The 21,156-nt window shown below is 38.8% G+C and overlaps 1 protein-coding gene across 1 annotated transcript; it reads right to left on the bottom strand.

The window, feature by feature from the left end:
- Positions 1 to 16,538: 16,538 nt before the first annotated feature.
- On the bottom strand, positions 16,539 to 17,603 carry LOC128468018 (olfactory receptor 10A7-like). The gene has a single exon (XM_053449822.1). The coding sequence runs from the start codon at positions 17,601 to 17,603 to the stop codon at positions 16,638 to 16,640; it is 966 nt and encodes a 321-aa protein (XP_053305797.1). The 3' UTR covers positions 16,539 to 16,637.
- Between the last annotated feature and the right edge of the window lie 3,553 nt (positions 17,604 to 21,156).

Genomic DNA, 21,156 nt, shown 5'->3' with positions numbered 1-21,156 from the left:
CTTTAATGTGTGGAATAAAGAGATATACATGCACTGGTCCACAATTCCTTACCTTTGAAATTTGATATATGCTTTTTTTTCTTGAGAAATACTTAAGAATGCCTCTCCCAGTTCTCAGACTCTTAAAGGCCGCTTATAGATACCTCATAGGAGTGCTTCTTTATTTACTGTCTATTGAATAAGATATTTCAGTCTTCTTTTAAGCGCGTGTTGTGTTATTTTGTCTCATTCCACCTCACATCATCACAGCAAACTCAATATCGACATTTCCAGTGTCCATTTTCCAGAAGACAAACACCAAGAATCGTGGCCGAAGAATTAGGATCACTCTCATGAACATCTTCCAGAGTTGTGAGGCCACAAAGAGAGGGACAAAAAGGGTACACGGGAGAGGACTGACACTAAGTGAATATGGCTCATTTTCCCTCCAAGGCATTTTGGTCTTTGATTTCCAATAGGACTCTGATCTATGTGTCAGGAGTAAAGAGACAGTGGTAGGGCATAGCAAATGTAATGATGGAAAAAGGCTTTTATCTAACACCACAATTCAAATAAGTCATATATATTTACTCTTTAATAAAATTGGTTAACACTGACATCACAAAATGTATCTAATGATTAGATACCCATTCATTCTTCAGTCTTTTGACCTTGTGACATTAAATGCCTTTGTGTGACCGTGACAGTTTTCTGTGACAATTGGTGGACCTGTTCTCATGCCTGTATCTCTCTGTCTGTGGAGACCTGTTTACTTCCATGGTTCTGTTTGCCTGTCTCTGCCAGATCTTTTTTGAATTTTCTAGAGACTTTTCTAGAGAATCATCAATCTCTCTTTCTTGAGTTTCACAACAAGTTACCACAGGGAATGAAGCCAACCCTCTTAAATCTAGGACAGAAGAGGAGGGTGTGAAGTGATCATTTAGGTGAGGACATAAAAAGATGGGGAGGGAGTGGGGATGAAGGAGGGGTAGGAGAGAAGTGACAAAGGGAACACTACAGCGAGACAAACAACATCCCCACAGAACAGTACGATCACATGAAACAGTGTTCATCTGTCCGTGTGTGTATGCTACTTTGGAGAAACTCAATGCGTCATTTGAAAATTACAAATGTGAGCTAGATTTTGTTGATGCATAACGCATAATCACTTTGTACAATGAATATGAATAGTACCCAAAATTAGCATGTAAAACAATATGTTTAAGGGTGTGTATACATGATATGGTGCAGTTCTGTAGTATGTGGTATATTTGTACATGGAAGGGATGTACAAAGGAAGGACCCTTGTTTGTCTGATGGCATGGACGTCTTATGTAGGGAAAGCATGAGTGAAAGCTGTGCAAGTGCTCAAGTTTGAATATGTATTATTAAACCCATATATCTGCTTGTGTGTATAGTGAGCTTGCATTACTAATTATTATTAATGTTATTAATTGTAGAAGTGAGTGCTTACACACAGGTATTCCGTGTTAGGGTTTTATTCACTAAAGCATATATTTGGGTTTTTTAACTCACTGAGATCTTTATGCATTATATATATAGATGCCAAGTCTCTCTCTTTAAGAGGAACAATACCCATATACCCAAGAGGCCCCAAATCCCTCTGTGCTTTTCACCCATGATGTCCTTCTAGGTGCTCAGAATGTTTGGTGGGTATAAATGCATCATAGTGTTCTACAACCCTAAAAGCCACAACGATGTGTATAGAAACATAAAATAAAGAAGGTTGTGTATATCAAATACCTAAAAATCAGTAGGCACAAAATCACACAAAAAGTCTTGCTAAAGCCTCACCCCAGCCACATGTCTAACCACAACCCTAAAACTAATGTATCCATTTTTGACCAGATACACCTTTCAATGCAATATGTCCAGGGATATCATTACCCTGGGAAACGTATGTTGCAAAAGGAGGGAAAATAACTTTGCATAAAGCATAGTTCAATTAGTGAGTACCGGTAAGTAAGGCTGGTGTTGGCCCATTGCAACAGGAAATTAATTAAAAGTCCAATTCACCTGCAGACTCCTAATTTGCATTAGAATGCATACCCCCAACATCCCTGTTGTCCAAACTAGGATACCTGTGTTGGGTAGTGTGGAAGCATGGCCACCTGTCTGCCTTACCTGAACACGATGCTAGCATGGGGACACATGTATTTTTAATTATTCTCAAATAACAACTACCTGTTCATATGTAGAGAATTGTGTGCTTAAAATTATGTTCATATTTTGTATTATTTTACATACAAATAAAATGCAGAAATGTGTGTGCATGCTTTTGTGCACACCCTTAATATTGTCCCTACTGGTTGAACACAAGTATGTAATTCTCGATTGCTGTTTCTTACATAGTGTAATAAAACAAAAGTGGCTGCTGGCACTTTGTGTAGTAAAGTAATAGAAATGCAATAATATAGTGTTACCAAGTGCTAACAATTGCACCCATTTGAGCCAAAGAAAGACAGTGTGAGCCCAGGACCAGCACAAAATATAGGGCACAACAACAGATGTTGCTCATTTGGGCCGTAGGATGCACAATGATTAGCGTTTCTCTAACCAAACCTCCTGACAGAGAAGGGTTACATTTCAGTGGCTGGGGAAAAACCTTTAGGCTTTTATCTCTCCTGCCTTATGTCGCAATAGAGGTCATTCCAAGGACGCATAATACTGAATTACACAGACATTGAACCAGTGTCAGGACTGTTTGCAGTGTCTAGGGGTAAGGGACAAAACATCATGTAACCTTAGGGTTAACACTACTGTTTTTAAGTAGTGCAGTTATAATTAGGGTGTCTCTGTGCTGTTGTCACTGCTCATCTCTGGATTGAGTTAGTTTGGTGTCACAAAGTACACTCGTGTATATCATTTCGAAGTAATCTGGCATTTAGCAGCACACAGGCTCTTAATATAAAGGCTTTTTTTATTTAAATTGCATCGTTAATCAAAGCATTGGAGTTTCCTTGCCTAGAGCGGAAGCTTGCTCGCTTATTTCTCGCTTGGCTATGGCAGCTCCGAGTTGCTCTTCTGGTAAACAGACTACTTTCCTGGCAAAGCAGTGGGGTTTTACTCCAGTCTGTGGATTTGAATTTATTAAATCATAGTGTATTGACAGGCTCACATTCCAGGACACATATTATTGTGGACAAATGCATGACAAATTGCTTTGCTACACCATATATAGAATAAACAACAGAGTCAATAATAGTAATTGAGACCTTGCATGAATACAACATGGATATGTGTGCATATACTTAAGGTAAATAAATAATTTTGGGCACCATATTAAAGAAAATACTCCCATACATAGTAAATAGAGATCAAATTGGATTTGTCCTAGGGCACCAAGCATCCGATAATGCTAGTTAATTTCTATAATCCGGCATTCTAATAACCAAGCGGTCCTCGCGTCTCTTCATGCCAAGAGGCGTTTGATAGTTTTTTTCATATACACCCAATGTATTCTATTTCCGATTGTAATTTTCCAGAACAGTTCCTAACAGCAGTCAATGTATTGTATTCAACCCAATCTGCTATGGCCTGTTACACAAGTTTTGCATCTACTTCTTCCCCAAGACCAGGTTAAGGAATGTTGGGCCTTGGAATAATTATACAGGAATGGCACCTTGTCTGGCTTTCCTGCCTTTAGCAGGCGCTTCTTTTGACTTTTGCAGTTTTTTCCCCATCTGTTTTATTCTTTCTTCCTTCGTTGGCAATTTCTTTTGCTTTTTCTACCTCCCTTTCCACTTCTGACATAATTTCTTCACCTTTCCATCTTTTTTTTCCCTTTTTGTTTTCTTCTATCTTGTCTGCCTTTTACATTTTTCATCCTCTTTCTAACTTCTATTCTGCCCCAACCCATTCATACATATACACAGACATGAACATATATACCTATAAACACACATATAGACACACACACATATATATATATATATATATATATATATACACACACACACACACACTATTTTTATGCCTATATAGATCGTGTTTTTTGCCGTTATGTAAGCATGTCCTCTGTTATCTTCTGTTGTGCTGTGCAGTAGAGCTGCTATCTTGCTGCTGCATCTCATGTTTTAAAATGGTTCCCCAACTTAGGATATTTGTGATAGTAACTTCACATAGGAACTGTACATTTTAATTTAGGTAAAGGTTCATACGCGGCATACTAAAATGCATCCAGAGCATGAAATGTGTATACATGGGCTGACAGAAGCAATCCGATATAAGCCCCAATGTCAAGTTATGGGAAATAAAATAATGCGTGCATGACAAGCATTGACTCTGCTCTGGTGGAAGCTGATGTGACATGATTTAAAATCTAAATTTAAGCAACCTAATTTAGATGCAATTTTGTGTTCCCTTTAAATTCAACAATTCCACAATCTCTAACCTTTCTATACTATTGTTTGGTGTATGATTTAAAAAAATAGATTCCAATGTGCACATACACAAGTGCATATATTATTAGCAATGTTGACTAAAATGTACATTATTTTCTCTTTGTATCATTGTTTAGCGATACATTCCTGTCTCTTAAAAGGACATCACAAGCATAAAGCAGAAATTATTGTTTCTGTCCCCTTGCAAATACATGGGGGGGATTCATTGGAATCCTCTCTATGCATTTGCATTTCCCCCCACCACAAGCTCCTTGGCTGGCTGGAGATATGTTCGTCCAGTTCCTTTAAGGATCACAAGTGCCTTGTAGCTATGTAGAATAAAAGCAACAAATGGAGTGCATACCAGTGATCTTCCCATTAGGAGTTCTGTAGGCTAAAAACCTACACAAAAATGGAAATGTTTTTGCAATCCAGTATAAATCTAATATGTTGTGGTTGAAACTACAATAACATAGTACTGCTAAACAGGATACACAGATCCTGTTTGCATTATCATATGTACTAATCAGTTGGAATATAGTGAACCACACCGTGATATTTTATATAATCAGATTACTGCTAGAATAAATATTCAACCTTGCCAAGCACAGCTCAAAGTACAGTTTTTCAATCATCAATTATATAGGAACTGTAACAAACCCAAATCCTACATTGAATTTTTAATTATAGCAAAACTGTGTAGCTGTGTTTAATAGCTCAAAAAGGTTGAATATTTTCTGAGGTGGAGCCAGTATTGTTGGCTGCTAGGTACTTCTGGGGATTCTGGCAAGGATCTGAAAGTATTTATATAATACTCTGATTAATTTTCTTCTTAAACAGTCATCAGAAAGGGATAAAAAGCTAAACAAGAAGGTACAAGAATGAGTGTGCAGGCAACAGTGAAGCATGGTGGGGTTCCTTGCCAGGTTCTCCAAATGGAGTTGGAGATTTGGTTAGAATTAATGGTCTCCGGAATGCTGAAAAGTACAGGCAGTTACTTATCCACTATGCAATACCATCAGGGAGGCATCTGATTGGCCCCAAGTTTATTCTACAACATGTCAATGACCACAAACATACAGCCACGTCATTAAGAACTACACTATGTGGCCAAATGTATTGGGACACCTGACCCACTGGTTAAAGGGAATACAAGAAAATTATGTTGTGATGTGATTCAAATGCTTTAAAAGCGATACCAGCCAAGGGTCATTATCTACCCTTCCTCTCCCTTTGCACTTACCTTTCAGCAGTCCTGCGGCGAGTCTCCCTGCTCTGCCACGGTGCGCGCTGCTTTACTGCTGAGCGCCGGAAATGACGTCATATTCCGACGCTCAGCATTACAAGCCGGCACTGAGACCGAGCTAGAGGGCTCGCAGAGGAGAGAGAGGGGCGCCGAGCGGGTACTGACAACTTGGTAAAACCAGTCGGCGCCCATCTCTCTCCTCCGCTTAATACAAAAAAGGTGCTTGGGGCAAAAGTGCTGTCTGGGGCAATTGCCCCACTCTGCTCCATGGTAGGGCCGGCCCTGCCTGTAATAGCATCTAAATATAGTCAATAGTTGATAAGGGCTGTCAGGAACTGGGTCCATACAAACGACTGTAATGACCCAGAGCACCCAAAGATTGTGTTCAGGAGTTACTGTGCAGTAGCCGAGTTGGACAGGGCCTGGTGCAGGGCAACAGCACTCTCCCGGTGGGCATCTAGGGTTGTGCAGCCACATACCAGCACCCTGACATAGAAGCGGATGATGTCAGAACCGAACAGAGATATCCTGCAGGCACCCTGGAGCAGGCATGATGCATAGCACTAGAATCATGTGCAGGATGCTGCAGGCTGGGAGTAGGAAAGCTAAGCAGAGTACAGGAGAAACATAGCAAGCAAGGGGGACAGCGCAAGGAGCATAACAGACAAGGCATACATAAATACAGGACTAATTGGGGATTCCGTCACATCTTATGGCCATAATATGCTTAGCCCACCACTACACCAAAGTACTCGAATTTTCGGTGGGTCCTAACGCTAAACCCTGCCTACAGAGGTACTAAACATGAAATCAGAGAGACATACCTTTAGACTGCAGACTGAGACACACCTTATAAAGGGAACAGAGATGAAGCAAAGAGTAGAACAAGAATCCAGGAATCAGAGGTTCAGGACAGGACATACGGAAATCCAGAAATGGACCACAGCAAGACAGGGAAACAAAAGACATGCAGCTCCTCTGCCTGGATGGGGCCTGACAAGGGCCTTGTTGTTTATAGATAATAAGAGGGAAATCTGGATGTAAATATAATTAGTCATGTTAGATGTCCATAGACATGCATAGAAAAGTACACCATGTGGACAAAAGTATTGGGAAACCAGACCATTGCACCAACTGGGACTTTTATTATGACATTGCTTTCTAAATACATATACATTAATTTGAAGTTGGTCCCCCTTTGCAGCTATAGCAACTTCCACTCTTCTCGGAAGGCTTCCCACAAGATTTTGGAGTGTTTCTGTTTTATGAAGTTTTTCCCATTTATCCAGTAGAGCTGTGAGGTCAGGCACTGATGTCAGACAAGAAGGCCTGGATCGCAATCTCAGTTCCAGTTCATTCCAGAGGTGTTTGATGCAGTTGAGATAAGGGCTCTGTGCGGTCAGTCAAGTTCTTCCACGCCAAACTCACCAAACCATGTCTTTATGGACCTCACTCCAACACTATACACTAAGCCACTACACTCACAAACATGACAACATTAAAAAAATTATCCTGTGATTTTAATTATTCAGATCATTAAATATTATTATGTTACATTTAATTATATAATTATGTTACTGGAGGGAAACTTTATGAACATGACATGTTTTGCTTGTAGTCAGGCAGGGATTTTTCTTTATTACTTAACTAACACCCATCACCCCAAAAAAACGTTCCCCCTTCCCTGCAGAGAAGTGTATATAAAATGCTCAGGAGGACGCTGCGGATTTCTGCACCAAGCCGCTGGGATAGAAATCATTGGGAATGTATAAATGTGCAAATGGATTGGCTCTCCATTGCTTACAAACTCTATAGACTATCCTTGTTCTGCCCAAAGAAGCTATCTACTCAATAAAACATTAAGGTTCCACTGTCCTGCTGTTGTACTTGCGCCTGATGACTTGGGCAGATGGTACATAATCAATGACATGCTTTCAATCAAGAGGAACAGGTGCTGGAGAAACCTTTTAATCATTCCTCGCAGTATTAAATCCAGAAACAGATAAAGCGAATTCAATAAGACACAAGCATTCAGCGTGTTATTCCAGTTGGTGATGTACTATTTTAGAAATGATGTACCCTAGTAAACAACACATCATGTATAAGTAAAATGTTGATTGTTTTGTGGCTGCATTTGTAATTTTTACAATGTATATGGTTCAGTCAATCTTGGTTGATTTAAGTTAATATTGGTGGATTTAACAAACAATACACGTTAGCATCAATTCAAACCATTAGCAAAACTGCTCCTGGTGTTAGCATTGGCACATGTGTTATCTAGCCTCCAGAGGCATAAAAATCTACCCAACCTTTGTTGTTAACAATACCTGAAGTTCTGAATATTCTTACAGTCTTGAATACTGTATGATGTTGTAAGCATGGGCAAGAAAGCAAAGGGGTTAACAGCCACATCCACCGTTGCTTAAGCATTGAGTCTTCTCAATAGGTGAGATTTAAAGTGGGTTCCTGCATTCATTTATTCGAGTCAGGCTATAAAAGTCTTTATATTTGAGCATATTCTTCTGGCCTTAGGGATCTCTGAACAGACCCACCTTCTAGGTCATACACAGGATCACCCACCCCTTGATTAGCTAAGATAACCAACCAGGATATGCGTGACCCTCTCCCTCCCAAACTAAGGATATAATTTTCTTAAGCACCTAATGAACCTATTGTGTTCTCAATGCATGAAGGATTTTTTGGCAGCAGACACGGCATTGCATTTACCTGTCTGCCATTCAATTCATGCCAATGGTTTAAGAAATCATTCATGCCTTTAAAAATATAATACAATAAAACCCTAAAGATATTTAACAAGTTTTTCTAAATTTCTCTGTCCACCATTGACCATTATAATCCATACGTATAATCCTAAAAAAGACTTTTGGTTTTGATAGTATATTTAGAGAAACCGTTTTTCAAAGGCCCAACTGTTATTGGTTAAGTATTTGCCTATCTACTTCAAGTTAAGGTTTTGAAAATCTTAATTTAGTCTAAAGCGCTCAGCAGGAAGTGTTTTACTAAAACACCTCATGTGTGCATACTAAGACAGGTAGCGTGTGAAGTTCTGATTAAGGGGTGAGAGTGTGATTCTAAAGTGTAACATTTAACAACAAACAAAATAAATATGGGTAAATTTGATGGCCTAATTAACATATTTCACTTTTCTCAACGTTATATTTTGGTACTAGTGTGATACACTTTGAATATACAGTATAGTAAATAAATTATGCCAAACAGTTGTAAGAATTACAGAAATAAAACGGTATTCCTATAACAAAGCTTCCATGATGCTTTATGTGATTGCTCTTCTTATGAGTTTAACGCCATTGACCATCGTCTGGCCAGCTATAACCAAGTGACACCAATTAATGTTTATGTAACAAAAGTACGTTACTATACCTTCATGGCAGATATGGAAGCAGTAGAAAAAATGGATTGCTGGTGCTGAACCATCCAAAATATGCCAGTGCTTCGCAAAGCTACGGGCTCCTGATGCACATGGGATTCTCAACAGGGCTGTGGAACAATTAATGAAGGGGAAATTGTATGATGGAGAGTACCAAGCCAATAGAGTTTTGTACGTCTAAGCAATGCCTAGAAGCAGTCACTAAAAAGAACTTGGAAGCAATTTATGTATAAGAGCACCAGACATATCGAATATCAAATGTATTTCCTTGAAATCAACTTAAAATGTAGGAAAGTGAGTATATAATGGAATATGCACAATGAACTTCAAAGCAGTACAATGACAACATTTTAATGAAACACCTACCATTGAGACAGTAAGATGCTGCCAGCACCTATGTAGCTCAAAGTCTGGATAGAAGTCAAGGTCACAAATCGGGTACATCAAATAATAATAGGAACATGCAGCAGAAGAGGCAGATGAGGCGAGCCAAGTTTTTTCTTATGTACAGAGAAGAAATTGGAATTTAGCCAATAATGTCGTTAGCTTGTTGATGTAGAATACATGTTACAGACTGTCCCAGAGAAGGGAGCAGGACCAGATGGGACAGTGGGAAGAAAGCGATCAAAGAGTTGTGTAAACTAATACTATAATACAGTAAGTAGTAGTGGAATGGGATTAAGGAAAATTAACAGTTTCAATTCTCCAATGTCTTCTGAGTGGTAGGGTTCATATGACAGCATAGAGCGCATCAGTAAGTGCTGGTGTAAATTGAGTGGAAATCAGTAGCTCAATAAAAAAAGGAGATGTGATAAGAAAGAGAATAACAAGCAGATATAAGTGAGCACATTGGATAAGAAGGTACTACAATTAATACCTGCCACCTAGTCATGCAACTTTACACAGACTTCTAGATGAGAAGCAGCCAAACTGACATTTCATCTAAAAATAAACCAGAATGAGGTGAGGAGGGCCCTGCTCAAACAAGTTTTCTCTTCTTTAATTTTTTTAAAGTAGTGTCAAATTTAACACACTATACCATAACAGGCTGCTATTACCGATGTAAAACGTGAAATCACACAACTGCCGGTTTAAGTATACATGGCAGTGTGTATATACATATCCTGTGTAACAGCTTTATCCTGCTATTATGTCAGGAAGCCTTCAGAGGTATGTTTTGCAAGATTCACACAGCTAATTTTACATTGTTATTGAGACTGCCAATTGCCTTTGGGCATAAACAAACACTTTAACAGTTGCAAGAGTAAAAGATAAAAAACAAATATTTCTGACTCCGCAACAGCCATATTACTTCCAAGTGAATAGGAATTGATATAAGTTTTTGGTGCACAGTGACTCCCCAACTGTTAAAAAAGAACACCTCGGCTGAATTTTCCATTAGTTAGGGTAGATGTGTGTTCATGGGTCATGACACTTTACTGTGTACCTGGGCAGAACATATTTAGTTGATGAGCTAAACTAGATTAAGGTATATATATTTATACACTGTATGTATACAATACTGTTAAAACATTTGGGTCACATAGCTATTTTTATGGAAAACAAGGAAATTTCTAGCTGTAACATGAATGCAAAGGGTTTTCTAATAATCAATTAGCATTTTAAACTTGGAACACCATTGGAACACAGAAGTGATGGTTGCTGATAAAGAGGACTCTGTACGCCTATGAAGATATTGGCCACTTCCAGCTCCAATAGTCATTTACACCATTACCAATGTCTACATTGTATTCCTGATTCGTTTTTTAATGTTATTTAATGAACAAAATTAGCTTTTGTTTCAAAAACAAGCACATTTCTAAGTGACCCCCAAAGTTTTAACTGTGGTGTATGTATACATATAAATAGTCATGTAGGCAACTATTCTTCATATGTATGGAAATCACGTTTTTCTTATATCCACACACTATAATGCATCACTGTGATATGTTGTGTGAGATTACCTATAAAAGGCATGTACAAGAAACAAGGCTGGGGATAGTTAGTTAACATGGTTCCCTCCATAACTAGTATTCTGCAGAGAATACAGGCTGGGTCATGCATGTTGCTAGGGTGGGGAATCTAGGTTTTAACTGTTAGGGTGGGATCATATTGCTCCACAACTAAACATATATTGTGAAATAAGTATGGAATTGCATCAAACTATGGAAGATTTATTAGTAGGCTTCACAGAATTGTAAAAACGATAAGAAATATAGTAAACCAGAAATCTGATCCATGAGGCTTGGCAATGCTACTACCATACAGATTATTATAGGTTACTTAAATCATAGCAATTCAATGAGGGGAAGACCTTTATTCTTTATAAAATAGTGGCATCAGTCAGGGCCAGACTGGCCCACCGGCAACTAATGAAATAAAAGGGGCCGGCGTGCACGCACCGCCCCGCCCAATGGCCGTGCTCAGCACTTCGTCCCACGTCTTAAAAGGGGTAGGATGAAGAGCTGAGGCATGGCCATTGGGTGGCGCGGTGCGTGCATGCCGGCCCCTTTAATTTCATTAACACCGGCCGCCTCCCCCATCAGACACCAGGGAGTCAGAAGCAGTGGTAAATTTAATTTAAACCCCCTATTCGCCACTCTGCCTCCAGAAATGCCTTATACCCCCCTATATTCCACTCTGTCCCAAGATATGCCTTTTAACCCCCTATATGCCAGAGTGGCATATAGGGATATAAGGCATTTGTGGAGGCAGAATGTATATTATTTCACCTCTCTCTTTCTTCTCTTGTAGCCTTTCTGTTACATCCCAAGCTGCATGTCAGCCACCTTCTAAAATAAAGCAGTAATGTGGTTAATGTATTATTAGTTTCCTGTCATGATGTTAACCCCTTAATGACAAAGCTCGTACATGTACGGGCTCAAAATGCATTGTTTTCAATGGGTTTAGGGACCGCCCATTGTCCTTAAGGGGTTAAATGTAAATCTTTGTATTCAACAATGAGTGGTGTTTAGTTGTAATTGACATTAGTTGATGTCTTAAGTTTACTTTACTTTCCTGTATATCAAGTGCATTGTCAGCTGCCCTCTGCTGGAGGTCTACCCCTACAAATATTTCTATAAGGAGGGTAGAGAAAGAGGAGAGAAGGTCATTAGACACATGTCCTTGCCAGCAGCGTCATATTAATGTATTAAACTCAAGCCTTTGTGACCTTTAGAGTGAGTTTTGTGTATCTGAGATATACCTAAAAGCAATGAAACTGGGGATTTTTAAGTACATTGATCACTAAGCAGAGGGTCATATAGGAATGTCGTTGCCCCGAATAGCTGTCTTGTTGTAACAAAGTGATCATTCTGTATTTAGCTGACATGTGCCATAGCTTAGCAAAAATTCTATTCACCGGTAATTATCTGTAATTATACTTAATTGTATATTAACATTGTTTATGTTAATATTTTCATGCATCCATATCCGAGTCTAAGTGTTATAGAAGCTTTCCTTCATGAGATGTAAAATGTATTATTTTACAGACACATGCTGTTTGCGGGTGGATCTCCATCCAAAAGCTATTGTAGTTCATCTTCTCTCATATTACTTTGTAGCAATTAATATCATCTGCAATTGTTAATAATTCATGAATGACAGTACGGTTATGAGTCTAAAAAAAAAATCGAATTTAAATGTTAAGAGGGTTAGAATGGCTTATTTGGCAGCTTTCTGTTATTACTAGCTTAAGCTGGTCAGAACCCCACTGTTCCACATAACGTTAACATTCAAATTCTTCTGAAAGGAGTGTAGGCAAAATGCAGTCTGGACAGTTGCATAGATTAAACTGAGCACGCTTTACACTTATCATGGAAAAATGGGTTTGCCATAGGTTATTGAAATGTCTTTCACCATTGTAATCCGTTTTATTCAAAGAACGGTGCTAATGCAGTTTAAACATTGATACTGTGCCATTTGGCCTGCCCTGTGGCTTGAGCAATACTCGCTTTCATCAAGAAGTAAGGTTTAGTAATAATGTTCCAAATGATTTATTGTGGTGGTTATAACTTTATTTTTTGGTTGTATTGTAACGGTCATGTAATATTTAAGGCATATGTTCAAACCTGCTATGTGTCCCTGTTTAGGAGGGAAAGGAGCAACTGCCCATGACTCCAATATTCTCTGTGACCCACATGTGCCCTTGGCTGTCACTGATTATTTTTCAATCATATGGAAGAGCCCAGAGCAGTGATGCATTTACATTCAGCCGCTCCTTTCTCGTTGGAATCTGTATTGCCTTAACAGGAGCGTCGTGCTTTTAGGGAGGGCCTGCGTATGACACGTTCCTGCACTTCATGCAGCACCTTCTAATGCAGTCTATGGGGGCTGTGTTGTGGGCTATAGAACTAAAATAAGCTGTAGGTGTATACAAACTGCTAACAGCATAGACATGACTCCAGCCTACTATAAGATACTTCTCAATATCATTGGAGCCAAATGGTAAATTCTTAATTTATATTCTTCTATTTGCCCCAGACAAGGAGACTGAGACATTTTTTAAAATTTCGCTTCAAAGTTTATTTATCTGCTAGACGACCAAATGTTCACACTTGTTTGATCACTTCCTTCAGTCCTCATGTCTTCCACCTGTTACTCTACAAAAAAATGGAAACTTTTAATGTTAACTCTATTTGCTCTAAATATCAGTGTACTCGCCATACTTGCAAATTATTATAATTATACTATGTATTTCTGTACACATTTAATTTCTGAATAAGAATGCTTAAAAAAACAACAACCCTTAAACACTGCATCTAACTGCAGACCACAAAACAAGGTGTTTCTTTGGACATCTGAAATGTTGGGAGGTACATGTGTTCACTGGATGTATACTTTGCAATGAATTATTTCAAAAACCTCAATGCATGTGTAAGATGTTGATCTGTTGACATTTGTGGGATTAATACATTGATTATTAATTATTAAATACATATAAGTATTCCCAGACTGACCATCAGGTAAACAGCGCAAATGCCCGGTGGCGGGGTTGTCCCTAGCTGGGTATGGGGCTCATTGCAACAACATCACTTAACTGCCATGAGAGAGATGCTGAGACTGTGACCAGCAATAGTATTAAAGCCCAAGAATAACAGGGAGATGCAGCTGGATATCTAGGTGTTACTATTTAGCCATCCATTATATAGATCCAAGAAAATATATAGTCTGATGGGTAACTAATGGAGTGGCATCCAGCAGTATGTATTGTCGATTCCACTCTAAATATTATAATATGTTCTTAATTTAATTCCGGTACTTAAATGGTTACGCGAAAATAGTTGTCCTTGCATTATGAAATACAGACTGTAAGCTCTTCAGGACAGGAACCTATTGTGTTTCTGATATTCTTTCTGTACACTGTCCACAAGAGAACAATGCATCTTTATTTCTGTGTCTTCCCCAACTTTAACCTTGTCCTAAGGGATCTGTGGAGCCGGAACATCTTATGAACTGGTTCATTGTGTGAAATGCCAAAAGCCTGGGTGGGAAGGACGGAGCAGGGGGTGGTCTTAAATCCACTCTGCCTTTGGGATTCTCTCTGGTTCAACTGGCTTTGAAACCTGTTATTTCACTTGTGTGACAACAGCTTAACAAGAGCAAAGAACTTTCCCCAAAGAAAGAATCCAATTGTTTATCTTAACTGCTGACAGTAAAACACACAATACTCATTTCTGTTATGATTCATTTGACTGTTACAATTAATGGTTTGATGCTGCCATTCAGTTTTAATTGTACATTCATTAAAACGACTGCTTACTGTCCCAAACAGCCTAACAATGAATGCATATTAAATTCATTTTAATAAAAGCCACGTAACTGGTGCAAACTGCACCTAACAGGTTTGCACTTACTAAGTACTTTAATAGACATTCTTTGTTTAAAATTTCCCATTAATATTTGGTCCTGCGTGTCCTTTTTTTTTCCTTTTTCGTTTCAAAAGAGCTACAGAAGTTCACAAAGACAGCATTAATTAATGTTGATTTCTTTACGGTAACATTTTACATGTTTCCGGTGCCTGAGTTGGGACACCTTTGTTGGGGTGTGTGGTTAGAAGCAGGGCACCCACCCTGGGACCAATCACCCACCCACCTACCTTACCTGTCCAGCCACACTGTGGTGCTTACTGAAATATGCAGAGAAGTGGCCATGTGACAGGCTGACCCAACAACGTAGCAAACTCATGCTACAGCCTATGGCGCCAAGCTACTTGGAGTGCTTCCCTTTTTTTCATCCACCTCTCGGCTGCCCAAGCAAGAAAAATGCAAGGGGGCTTGTAATTTTATCTTGGGCTGTAGAATTCCAGGTTGTGGGAATTGCTGAAATGTCACGGATTTAGGATCCTAAGTAGGCACTGAGAAATAACCCTCTTCCATTAGAAAAATTGTTTTCTTATACCCTATATGTTTTTATTGAAGCTAATCGTTTTTGCTTAGATTTGAGGCAAACTAAGAAAGCAGAGTGTTTTGTTACACAACCCGTCACCCAGAGTAAAGCACTATAATGAAACATTCACATTGATATTCTGATCAGGTACAAACTCACATTTGTTGCACATTAATTAACATGTCTGAAACCCTCTAACAGAGGCATTGCCCTTTTTATCTGCTGCTTACCGTGCATGTGATTCACTCTAAAAGCAAATCTATGTGCAGAACCAAAAAGGATTGGCTGAAGTACACGGATCCCTGGGTAGCCAGCAACTTCTGCCCCCTACTGCAAGGATTGGCAAGGGCCGGCGTGTGCAAATACATAAGCTATGCACTCCAGAACTGTGTTTCTTATTGTGCCAGCATATATTTCTTAAACGAGTCTAACCATTGAAAGGTAATGTCACACCCTACACAGTATACACAGTGCACAGTGTCTTTAGAGCTTCAGTGTCTTGCTCTACTGGCTCAAATTGGAAAACACAGAATATATATGTAGTGGAAAGTAGAAAAAAAAATTTGACTTACCTTATTCATACGAAAAGTGTTTAAGGTTAAACATTGTCTACATTTTAATTACACATGTCTTTATCCCTTATTAATGGCTTATGTTCTTGCCGAGTTGCTTCTGATCTTCCGCTGGGTTTTTGTGCCTTTTTTTCTGCAGTTGTATCCTATGTCTAGCGCTCTCGTATACCATGGTTTGCAACTACTGATTTACATTTGCTGTTGATTTTCACATAATTTTAGGTGACATTGGCTACATATTTAAAGTTTATTAATTAGAGATTTTCTAGCACCTTATACTTCGGGAGCCATAAAAGTCTGTGTCTGTCCCTCTTTTGTGGCATCGTTATGCGATACCCAATCCAGGTTAAGCGCATTATATTGCAGCAGAGTATTTGCCTATGACTCAGTATGTTGTATGTTGGAATCATTGCAAATTCAAAACCTGCCTTTATATACACACACTTGCCTTTCTATTAGCACAATGTATTAATCAATGTATAGGCTTTAAAGTAACAGTAAGTAGTACTTAGGTGAAAATGCCCTTTTAATTGAATTATTTGAGATAAAATAAAATGACACAGAGAATGTGGGATACTTAACATTATGTGTACCGTAATTAATTTCTTTCCATCCATTCCATAGGTTATACTTGTACAACTTTATACCTTCTCGACACTAGCCTTATGATGAAGCAGTTTTTTCACTCCACCCTTTACCTCCTCATTTCTTAAGCTGTATATAAGGGGATTTAGTAGAGGTGTTACCACACTGTAGAGGAGGGACAGCAGTTTGTCATTGTCTGGAGTTTTGCTGGTCTTTACACGAACATAAGTGAACGCTCCTGTCCCAAAAAACAATGTGACGGATACAAAGTGTGAGGCGCAGGTGGAGAAGACCTTTTTGCGGCCTGTGTTGGAGCTGATGCGGAGAATAGCAGCTATAATACGCCCATAGGAGTATAGCACAAGGGAAAATGGCAAAGGCAGGACAAGGAATCCAGTAACTGAAACAGAAATTTCATTTGCAGAAATATCAGTGCAGGCCAACTTTAGGACCGGTGGGATGTCACAGAAAAAGTGGTTGATGAGATTAGGGCCACAGTAGGGAAGGCTAAAGATGGAGGCGGTCTGTCCAAGAGATATGAGATTACCAGAAACCCATGAGACTGTTGCTAATCTTAAACATAACGTTTTGCTCATTACAGAGAAGTATCTCAAGGGGTTACAGATGGCCACATAACGATCATAAGCCATAACAGCAAGAAGAAAGCACTCTGTAACACCAAGAGTGAAAAAACAGTACATCTGGGTACAACATCCATAGAAAGAGATGGTTTTTCTTTTGGCCACAAAAGTTTGGAGCAGCTTGGGCAAGGTGACCGTAATATAACAAATCTCAAGGAAGGAGAGATTACGAAGGAAGTAATACATAGGCGTATGGAGAAGGGAGTCCAGAGTAGTCACTGATATGATTATAAGGTTACCCAATAACGTGAAGATGTAGATGAACAGAAAGAGGATAAATAGGAGAAGTTGGATCTTTATGGAAAAATTTGTGAAGCCCAGGAGAATAAATTCTTCAATGTTAGACTGGTTCCGTAAGGCATTACCATTTACGAAGGTCATCTGAGTACATTAAAGAGATGTATTCAGAGCTGTTAAACTGGTCAGCTGTTATTCTCATTGAAAGTGCATTACATCAACATTTTAAGGACACAGTGTATTCAGATATCACCATCATAACTATGTCCACAACCGGTAATATTATACCTCTGAATGTTTCTCCAGTTATCAGAAAAACAACTAAAATTACAGCTAAACAAGTATTTCAAGAGCATAGCAGTAGCACCCAATGCATTTGTCACCTCTCCACCTAATGTATTGGTTTGTCGTAGCCTGTCAATTCTATTCTTGTCATACCGCTTAAATAAATGTAAGTGTATGAAATGCTGCGTACATTATTGGCTCTAGATAAATAAAAGATAATAATAATAAATAAATAAATAAGATAGCTATTTATTCTGGATGTGAATTGTTGCTTTTATGTGAATAGCAGAAGGTTTACAATTTTCTTTTTGCATCAGGATTCTAAAGTTTCAAACATGTCTCATCAGATCATTAGCCATTTGACCATGTAATGCACTGTGCAGCATTCAGGCAATGTCAAGATTAAATTACATCTGCCAATAAACCAGGGGAGGATACACATTCACACACACACACACACACACACACAGTGCATTAGCAATCCATTGGCTGTTCAATAGGTATACTACGTCTCCCATTAACGAATGTGGTTCTTTTTTTTTGTTACCCACAGACAGCCACATCACAATTCACTGGGACTGGAAAGCACCAGACAATATAATCATACTTAAGGGAACAGGAATGAAGCCACAGGCAAAAGTTCCCACAAAACTGCATGAAAGTTATACTAGCTAACTGAATTTCCACACATAAGAAATTACCCATCAAATAAGTCCGTATAAATAACATAAGGCATGGGAGCGGCTTCTGTCCTTGTTCTGCTGACACAAAGGAATAATATACATACACACATATATATATATCCACAATAGACACTGCCTTACACAATCATACAGCGATATCCCCACACAAATACATACACACATACAAACACACTGACTGCCAAAACCACAGATGCCAGCTTCTACTTGCAGAGGATCTTTCTTCAGGTAGCTGCAGGTTTATGGCTGGGGGATCCTGACACGGTAGCCGACCCTTGCCTTTTCCTTCCAAGCCATCCAGTTTCCATTTACTGACTGCTGGCATGTGACTTCAAAATGAGCTTTACTGTGTCTCTGCAAATACCTCTGTTGCTTGCACTGCAGCAAGTAAGCAACAAATGGGGGCCCCTGCCACCTGGGGCAATTGACAGACACATCCCCCCTATTATTAATCTGCTCTGCAATAAACCATCTTAACTCCTTCTGTGTACTATGGAAATGAAAGGACAAGTTGAGTTATTAATCTAAATGCCATGCAGCTTAAAATATCCTAGAATTTACAACATCCTAAGAGATCTCATTTTTGTGTGATTTATAAGCTGGCTAAGGATCTGGGGAACACCATGTATAGTGCAGAGCTATCTGCTTGCGCTGCTGATCTCTCAATTTGCTGATGAGATCGTTCTGCCAGGTAGTTTAGGTTCAGCAGTTCCTGCCACGGAGTGTCATTCTATCCACTTAGACTTATCCTTCAAATGCAAATTGAACACTACTGGTTTGGATTATTCTCATATGAAGAATAGATCATATCAAGATTTCCTGATTTAGGTATAAAAGCACCTACAGATTGTCATACCTCTAATATTGCTTCTAATAACAGCACATGGATTTTTAATATGCATTACATGTCTTTAATGGATGTCAAAAAAGTCATCAGCTCTGGGCTCCGGGTTACATTAAGTTCCCACTGCAACTGTTTGTTTTTTGGTCACCCTTAACAACTGCTAGTGTCTAAGGTGGAGGTGCAAGCCAAAAAAGATTTCTGCGCAGCAGGCAGCATTGACATCGCAACTAGAAATTGCAAACCCCATGGTGTGTAAAATTGTGCTGGTGACCAAACAGACCTCTACCTCCATCACACTGCACCACCATGGATGGACTAGCAGGCACTCTGGAGAGGCCTGCTCTGAGCCCTACAACAATTAAAGTCTTCTAAAACCCTTTATATTCCAAAGTAATATGCTACTCAAAGGGAACAAATGCTTATTTCCAGAGAAATTAGCAAAGTATTCAAAGCATTCTGTTTATCTGTCAATCTGAAGAAAAAAAAATGAAACAGGGAGATTTTATTACTCCCTGTTACCTACCTGTCACTTGAAATGCGCACATAAAAATTTTAACATATTTAATAGTTTATTTCATAATATTTCCAACCGATATTGATATGAAAAAAACAGCCGCTCCACTCAGCTGATTACTACTTACAGAAGATGTCATTTGGCTGCAGCATTTCTGACTATGCTTCCTATTATGAACGCTTGCAGTAACCTCTTACTGTTATATACACACTAAGGAATGTAAACAATAATGCACAGAATGCGTGTGTGCATGCACATTAACTTATTATATATATATAAATGTCTACTTGAAACATAAGTGAAAACCTTTGTTGGCTGTCTAGGGGGAAATACTATTTACATTTCTCAAACAAAACACTAATGAAAAGTATATATTTTTTTCTCGTACAATTTGTCAGTGGGTTGATGCTGATTCATAATCAATTATTAATGTAAATACTTTTTGTTGAAGAGTCGGCTCTTTTAGTCTACTGTGTTGTTTGTTAAAATATACCTTTATTGACACACAGACATATCTGTAAATTGTTTAAATGCTTTTTTCTGCTAAATACCCTCATTTATACATAAATATATAGCTTAATTCCTTTGTAAATCATTCTAACCATTGGTGTTACATTCATTCTGCACTAAAGCCTGCTGTTTCCCTGTAATATAGTACGCAGTAAATATCTAAAGAAACCACCATTTAGGGCTACAATTGTCCTCACAAAATGGTACACTCACCTCTGTTGTGGTGCTGTGCGATAAAATGTAACTCACAAACTATAAGGTTTTTTTAAAAAAGGTTTGAAGGCCACCACCCCAGTTTTACTCCACCTACTGGATTCCCCAAGACACCTCATTAAATTAGTTAAGTTTCCAACTTCTGAAAACCTTTTATCCAGATGTGTAGCACTCCCAGATTGAATTGGAATTATATTAACCCTTTGTTGTATGTAAAGTTTTTTCCCAGTGTAATTTTCAAGATTGTCTGCCACCTGCCATGCTTGCTCAGGACTATCCAGATACAGACACATCTCATGCTTCCGCACTGCCCAGACAGATGCAGGGTAAATCCTGCTGTGATGGGCTGAACAAGCTTATTCTCAGCTGACCAAAGCAGAGCTTACATTTAATTCTTTATGTGGTTTTACATACATGCTGCCGATGAAAGTCCAAGAGGAAGGATCACGTAGAGTAAACAGAGAGCTAAAAAGGAGATTGTTAAGCAGGTCATATTCAAATTAAAACTCCAAATTGACCTATGAATGGCTCATTTTAGCCCATGAAGTGGCCGGGACAGCAATGTAGTTTTCTTTTCCAGAAGATCCGCCTGTATCCGCCTGTATCAGCAGTACAAACATTAATACTCTT

This window comes from Spea bombifrons, chromosome 1 (genome assembly GCF_027358695.1).
Source record: "Spea bombifrons isolate aSpeBom1 chromosome 1, aSpeBom1.2.pri, whole genome shotgun sequence".
Classification (NCBI taxonomy): Eukaryota; Metazoa; Chordata; class Amphibia; order Anura; family Pelobatidae; genus Spea; species Spea bombifrons.
This window is presented reverse-complemented; position numbering and strand designations above follow the sequence as displayed.